Source organism: Ipomoea nil, unplaced genomic scaffold (assembly GCF_001879475.1).
Source record: "Ipomoea nil cultivar Tokyo-kokei standard unplaced genomic scaffold, Asagao_1.1 scaffold0202, whole genome shotgun sequence".
Taxonomy (NCBI): Eukaryota; Viridiplantae; Streptophyta; class Magnoliopsida; order Solanales; family Convolvulaceae; genus Ipomoea; species Ipomoea nil.
The window spans coordinates 632,743-640,879 of NW_017616630.1; the positions used below are offsets into that span (position 1 = coordinate 632,743).

At 38.9% G+C, this 8,137-nt stretch overlaps 1 protein-coding gene across 1 annotated transcript; it reads left to right on the forward strand.

The window, feature by feature from the left end:
- Positions 1-4,966: 4,966 nt before the first annotated feature.
- LOC109190098 (protein FAR1-RELATED SEQUENCE 3-like) lies at positions 4,967-7,459 on the forward strand. Its single transcript, XM_019340578.1, has 4 exons — positions 4,967-5,125; positions 5,447-5,712; positions 6,083-6,489; positions 6,813-7,459. The coding sequence occupies exons 1-4, from the start codon at positions 4,967-4,969 to the stop codon at positions 7,457-7,459; spliced, it is 1,479 nt and encodes a 492-aa protein (XP_019196123.1).
- Positions 7,460-8,137: the final 678 nt, after the last annotated feature.

Consider the following 8,137-nt stretch of genomic DNA (forward strand, 5'->3'; position numbering starts at 1 on the left):
AGTAATTGTCTATAGTTAATCTTATTATTATTTATTAATACCATTTTATATGATTTTTAATTAAGAATTAATAAAGTTAGGGGCACGATGTCAATTGTTTTTGGAAGATCACATTAGACGTCCAGTGACATATGGGACAGCTTACACTGGTGGACAGGTTCACAGGGTTGTACTAGATGCAAATCAAGTGAAGGTGAGCATAGATAAAGTTCTTGATCCAAGTGAAAATGTACCAATCCCCACCAGTGAGGTTCAACGTTTAGGTGATGCATATCAACACTTTATTATTCGGCCAAAGAAGCTAGTAGAGTTATGTACTGAAGCTAATGAGGTATGTACACTGTAAATATTTTTATTCTAAAATAGTATGTAAGTTGCTTCTTTAAAAATAATAATTCTTGCTTATATTAGAATGCACAGTTAAAAGGAAATGTCAAATTGACTTTTGAACCGGTTGCGCAATCTCATCATCATGAATTCAGTTTAGCTGATCTGGAGTCTTTGAGTACTACTCTATCCAAAAGGGCATATAGAATAGCCAGTAGTCTTAAACACAATATTGTGATTCCTATGCCTCGTGGTATTATGAGCAACATTACTTATTATTTGCAGCTTGAGGGTCAAGAGATCATGTGTTCCTTAAAAATGGAGACCATCAATATTTCTCTTTTTCAGTTCTTTATATGGTAATAAGTTCTTTAGTATTATTTGTTTATAATAGTTTTAATTTTATATATCATCATAATTTTTAGTAATATATATAATTAATTGTGATTGTGTATAGGGGTCTTTACAAAGATTTTGGTTTGGAATCAAGAACCACGTATGGCTTCCAAGATTCACAATATATTCAACCAAAAATGATGAGTATAGAAGACAAAGTAGCGTATATAAATGCCACCATGCAATCTGGAAAGAAAAATTGTTATTTAGCCTCATATGTTCTCAAGTAAGTATTAATTACGTTTTAAATACAATTATATAGTTATATTATATATTATATTCAGTTAATACTAATAAATTACTTATTTTTAGTGGGCATTGAATGCTGATGGCAGTTTTTGTCCTCCATTATATGAATTTTTTTGGTTTGATTAAATTGGTCTCCCGCCACGTGATGACATTAAAGAGATAATGGAAACGTATGCAAATTTATAAATAAGTAATAGTTATTATTGATATAGTGATGTCAAGTACTTACATATATTTTATGTCTTATATTAATGTGTGTCACTGCAGCAAGCATGTTGATTGGAAAGAAATCAAGTCGTGCACCAAAATTGAGTACATGTTCGGTAAGTACTTCATATACTTTGTAAAACTACATTTATCTTATTGTTTTCATTAAAAAATTCTTAATTGTATTGTAATTCAAATGTATTGTGACATACAAAGAGGGACTACCGAATGCGGCTATTATGTGATGAAATTTATGTTGGAAATTGTTTCCAACCAATACTTCAAAGGAATGAACAACACAAGTAATTTAATAAAATATCTTTCTCCTTCAAATTTTTTATAATACTAGCTTATTTATTGCTTATCTCTTATCAATTTTGTAGCATTTAGAGAAACAAGGAAGTTTGTCATACAATCAACAAAGAGCTAGATTGATGAAGTTAGAGATGTATTACAATCAACAAAGAGATTGATGAGGTTAGAGATGTATGTTAAAAGTATCTTATTGATGAATGGGTTCAAACAATACTTGATGTTTAGTTGATGTTAATAATTTTAAGTTTGGAATTATTATTATTATTATCAATTGCAGTGTTGGTTTTTGGGTTTTCGGGCCCAAGGAGGTCCAACACAACCTTTGGTTGGTGGATTCACCTTTCAAAAAGTGATCGCGGGGATGAGTAGTCGGATGATTAGAAAGTGTGTGTGTATCTTACTCTCTAGGCATGGACTCGCCTCCTTTATAAGTGTGGAGGGGGCTTTTATATAGCAAGCTCCCATCCATTCGAATTGAAGTACATTAATCATTTCTTTCAAGGCTATTTACATTATCAGACCGTTCGGTCGCTGTTACCGAGTCGACCAACGGCTTTTTGGCCTCTTAACGGCCGTTTTGACCGAGTCCTCTTGAATGCCGCATTGAGTGTTCCTTCAACGGCTCTTAGACCGACTTGAATGCTTCTTACTGGCCTCTGGGCCGAGTCTCCTTCCTTGCTTGGGCCCGGACCGACTCCTGGACTCGGCCCGGGTCCTCATTGGGCTTCTTCTTTTACTAACCCTTGTCTTCTATCTTGGGCTTTTTCTCTCTTGGGCTCCTCTCTCGTGGGCCCCTCTTCTTGGGCCGGGGTCCTCACCCCATCATGTAGAATTACTATTAATTTAACTTGTTTAATTGAAGGTCTAAGTTGCCTTTTGAGATTAATTGTAGTATTTATTAGTTTGTTTAATTGTGAGATTTTGAATATCAAATTGCTAGACAGGTTCTGAAAATTGTTGTGGATTGTAAAATTGTACAAGTTTGGTGGGAAATCATAAAGATATAATTAATAAATTTAAAAAAAAAAACAACAACAAACGACATCGGATTTTTAAGAAAACCTATGTCCTATATTAAATTTTAAAGAAAAAAACAAGAAAAATGAAGGTTTGTTTTATATAAATAACCGACATCGTGTGTGTGTGTGTGTGTGTGTGTATATATATATATATATATATATATATATATATATATATATAAAATAATTGCCATAAATAATATTTAATAATTGACAATTTGAATTAGGCAATAAAAATTAATAGTTAATTATATAATCTTTTGTACTATGAATAAATTATTTTTACTTATTTTGATTTAATAATATTATATCTTATTTATAAAAATTAAAATTAATACTTTTAATACAATAGATATGACTAATAATTAACTTAATTATTAAGGCCTGTTAATATGTATTTAATTTTAAAAAATTTTAACTATATGAATTATAGTAGCATGGAATCAATTAGTGGGACAATTATATTAGGCAATCTAATTAATAATTGACTTTTTAAATTATATTCCCTTTTTAATAATGAATATTTTCCTAAAGTATATACATACACAAATTATGCTTATCAAATATAGAATTAGAAATGTATGTGTGTGTGTGTATGTGTGTGTGTGTGTGTATATATGTATGTGTGTGTGTGTATATACATACATATATATATATATATATATATATATATATATATATATATATATATATACATATATATATATATATACATATATATACATATATATATATATATACATATATATACATACATATACATATATATATATATATATATATATATATATATATATATATATATATATATATGTATATATATATATATATATATATATGTATATATATGTATATATATATATATATATATATATATATATATATATATATATATATATATATATGTATATATGTATATACATATATATAGAAGAGCACTCATATGTGGTCATGTCATTAGGTGTGGCCGTGTGGTCGTATCTGTATCGTTGAATCAGTTTAATCTAACGGCAGTGGTAATTCTGAGAATTTTCACGCGTTTTAGTAAGTGGGGGTGTTATGGTAATTACAATGGCCATTTATAGCGGGCGGGTTCCAAAATACACCAAGAGTATTGACAATATACACCAATAGTGTAATAAAACACACCATAGTGAAACACACCAATAGTGTATTCCCATGTTATGGTAATTACAGTGGCCATTTATAGCGGTCGGGTTCTAGAATACACCAACAGTGTTGACAACATGCACTAATAGTGTTATAAAACACACAACAATGTGATTTTCCCTATTCCGGTGTTTTATGACGAGTTTACCCTGACAGTTCGCTGGGTAGGAGAATGTGCGCGAAAATACTGAAAAAAATCTTGATTAATATGATTCATTGGATCTATTTAATCTAATGGCCTATAATTGACCATATGACAACACCTAACAACATGGCCACATGTGATCACCTCTCCATATATATATACATATATATACATATATGTATATATATATATATATATATATATATATATATATATATATATATATATATATATATATATATATATATAGGCTGCGAATCTTGTGCATCCCCTATTTTAGATGAGGCCATGAGCGCCTTGTAATGTCCATTGATCTTATTATAATGGATGGCCAAGATTGTAGTTAATTTAGGTGGTAATTAAATCTATTCCACAACCACAGGGATATAATGGTAATTGGATGATTGTTAATAATTAATGCACCATTTATGATCGGGAGCTGAATCATCCCACGCATTGGGTTCTCCAACCAAACGTAATTGCTTATCAGCTTTACAATGGCTGATGCACGTACCCTGGCGTTACCAAGCTCTGAGTGGAAGAGCTAAGGACGGTAAGTGCATAGTGAACACCAACGATCTCCGGTGACCCCTTTGCAGGTATGTGCGTTCCTCATGTGTTGCGTGTGCATATTCTCCCGCGCTCATTGTCCCCGGTCTAAAAATAATGGTGTGTGGCCCGCGCAATGTAGGGCTGCGTTGTGATCGTTGGGGTGGGGCATTGTCGGTAGATGGTAGCAGTATAAGTTGTGTGCTGTTTAGTGCGCGTAGGAGTTATTGTATGTGCATATTGTGGGTAATGATGGCTGACCGTGGGGGAATAAGGTACAATCCGGTTGGTGCATAGACAACTCACCGCTGAATGAGTTGAGGGGTTGGGGGGGGGGGGGGGGGGGGGGGGGGGGGGGGTGGGATGGAGGATGAGCGTACAGACGACTCTATCATCTTAAGGTTGGTGCGTAACACAAAGTCGGAGCTAGATGTATATGGTTGGTGCGTATACAGCTCAGAGCTAGTGCGTGCAGACTGGCAACATTTAGATTTGTACATTTTTGACTGAATTTTTTTTTTATCTGTATTATGTATAGTTATATTGTATAGCGTTAATAACTGTGGCATGTGTGGCATGTGCTCTAGGTATGGAACAGGCGGTTGATGCAGATCATTGTGTCATGGGGGCGTCGCCGAATGGGACACAGTTTTGGTTACCGGAATGCGACCAAACCACGAAACCGGTAGTAGGGCAGTTGTTTGCGTCTTTGGAAGAAGGGGTTTCCTTCTACAATAACTATGCCTCTGTGAGTGGCTTTGATGTGCGACGAAGTTCAGACAAAAGGAACGCCCGTGGTGCGATAACGAAGAAAAAACTTGTCTGTAACCGTGAAGGTTACAAACAGCCGAGACCGTCAGTGAGCACTAGCCCGGGACTAGTGTCCAAACCCACCCGCCGACGTCCGTCGAACCGAGTAGGATGCATGGCCAGGATTGTGTTCAAGAGGAATGCTGCCGGCAATTATGCTGTGAGGACCTTCGAAGAGAGGCACACACACTGCTTGTGCGCTGAGGGCTACAATCCATTCCTCAAGGTCAACAGGAAGCTTGATATTGGTCACCAATAGTTCATAACCAACTGCGCCAAGGTCAACGTCGGAGCAAGTAAGAGTTTCAGCATATACGCGGAGCTAGTTGGGGGAGAACAGAACGTGGGAGCTACACAGTTAGATTTCAAGAACTACCGGAGGGATGTGTTGGCATACATGCACTTAGGGGATTGTCAGATTGTCCTGTCCAAATACCTAGATATTAAGGGCGATTACAGTGACATGTACTTCGAATACGAGGCGAACGAAGCGGACCAACTGACACGAATTTTCTGGGCGGATGGGTACGCACGTAGACAATACAGTGCGTTTGGGGACGTCGTTTCGTTTGATACAACCTACAAAACTAATAGGCACGTCATTGGGCATACGTTAATACCGTGACAGTTTATATTAATTTCGCGATGTGACTCATCCCAATTTAATAGAATGCATACAGCAAAGTAGTTGCGTCGTTGGTTTATGCATTTGTTTGGTGTTGTTTGTGCGTAACGTTGTGTGCGTATGGTCTGTGCATACGCCTAATCTGGGAGTATGTGACATGTGCTTCGCGCGACTGGTATTTGGCGTGTGCATACGCCTGGGCTGATTTGCTTTTCCGGTATGAACTCGTCCACTAATTACTATCTATTTTTCGTGTCCCCATCTTGGCAGGTACAACCTCGTCTTTGTCCCGTTCACCGGCGTCGACAACCACAAGAAATGTGTTACATTCGCAGCAGCCCTCATCTCGCGGGAGGACGTGGACTCCTACTGTTGGGCATTAAGACACTTCAAGACCGCTATGGGCGGTGCGCCACCTATCGCAATGACGGATCAAGACCCTGCAATGAAGGTCGCGGACGCGAAGGAATTCCCGGATACTCGCCACCGATATTGTATGTGGCATATAATGACGAAGGTGGGGGACAAAGTAAGCCATGACTTGGCCTGGAACGAGGAGTTCCAAAAGGAGCTGAATGTCATTGTTTGGAACGACACCGTGACAGCTGAATATTTCGAGGAGGCATGGTGCAGTGTTATTGAGAAATATGGGCTGACTGACAATGCGTGGTTCAAGCGTATGTACGATGAGCGCGCATCCTGGGTTCCTGCGTGCTTCGAAGGTGTTTTTATGGGGGGGCTGCTCCGTACTACATCTCGCTCCGAGGCCGAGAACAGAATTTTCAGAAGCAACACTAACAAGCACATATGTCTCACTGAATTTTTCATCAGGTTTGAGAGTATGGTCAGATAGCAGCGGATAACCCAAAAGGAGCTTACAGGCGCAAGCGATGCACAGACCCCCCCCCCCCATTTAAGACACCACTGCCGATCGAACGAAGGGCAGCATCACTTTACACTTTAACTGTGTTCTACGATGTCCAACATGAGATCGTGGCAGGGTGTTTTGATTGTCGGGTGCGGTCATGTGCCGACGGTGGCGCCGTCACCACCTATGTGGTAGAGGATGAACACGCGGCGCGGTACACGTTGACTTTTGAGAATGCCACCCATACGACCCACTGCCAATGTCAACTGTACACAAGGATAGGCCTATTGTGCAGGCATGTGTTTGCCGTCTTGATGTATGAGCGTATTGAGAACATACTTCCTCAGCATGTCACCCCGCGGTGGACACGCACTGCCGTACAGCAGGCACCAACCGATGGTGGGCAGCCAGTGTCGGAACGCTTGGCATCGTCGTCACGTGGGGATTCGGCAGAGAGTAACGTGGTAAACACGTTTTATAAATGCTTAGGGCTGGCACAAGGTGACCACCAGAAATTGCATCACCTCGGTGAGGTCCTCGCGTCACTAGAAACTCAGTTGTGCGAAAATAGCAACGAACAGGCTGCTGTTGCGAGGGGAAAACGGGCGATAATGGAGTCCTACTGTGGCGCACCAGCCCCTGAATCAGTGTCCGTGCACCCGCCCCCTGTGGTTAGCAACAAGGGGTCAGGCAAACGACTAAGGTCTGCTAGAGAGATTGCCATGAAGGAGCTGAGCAAAAAAAAATGCACATGCAAAACATGTGGTTTTGCGACTTGACACAATAGCCGAAGCTGCCCACAGAAATGACTACAGTGATACCATTAATAATATCTTAACGGGGCGTTACACACCCGTATTTGATGTCCAAACTTTTGCGAATTAATTTATGAACTCCTTTGATCTGTACTTAATTTAGTGATAATGTCAGTTGTTTGGAATGAACTCGATATTACCATATGATGCATCTACCGCCCCAACCCCACTATACAGGATAATTATGCCATAAAACGAAATCTGATTATTAATATGTTTTGGTCACTGCCTATGCGTAGTCCGTATGCGACTGTGCATGACCGGAAACTGCATGGTTGTGGTTGCATCAGATTTCATTTTATGGTGCCTGACCTATGCATATGTAGTTGTTCGTTCATTATTTTACATATAAACTAATGATGCTGGTTCGTTGCATTTTATATACTCATCCGATCGCTTGTCGGCATGTGCGTGGGATGTATGTGGCATGTGCACATATGTAAACAATGGCGCATCAGTGCGACTGCATGATAGGCCCACGCTGATCTGTGAGATGATGGTGTGTGCTCGGGGCACGTGAGGCGTGTGTGAATATGTGCACAGTGGTGGGCGCTGCTTTTGCGTGTTAGGCAAACGCTTGTTCTGTGCGCCGTATTCATGTTCGTGAGGTGTATGTGGCATGTGCACATATGTACATAATGC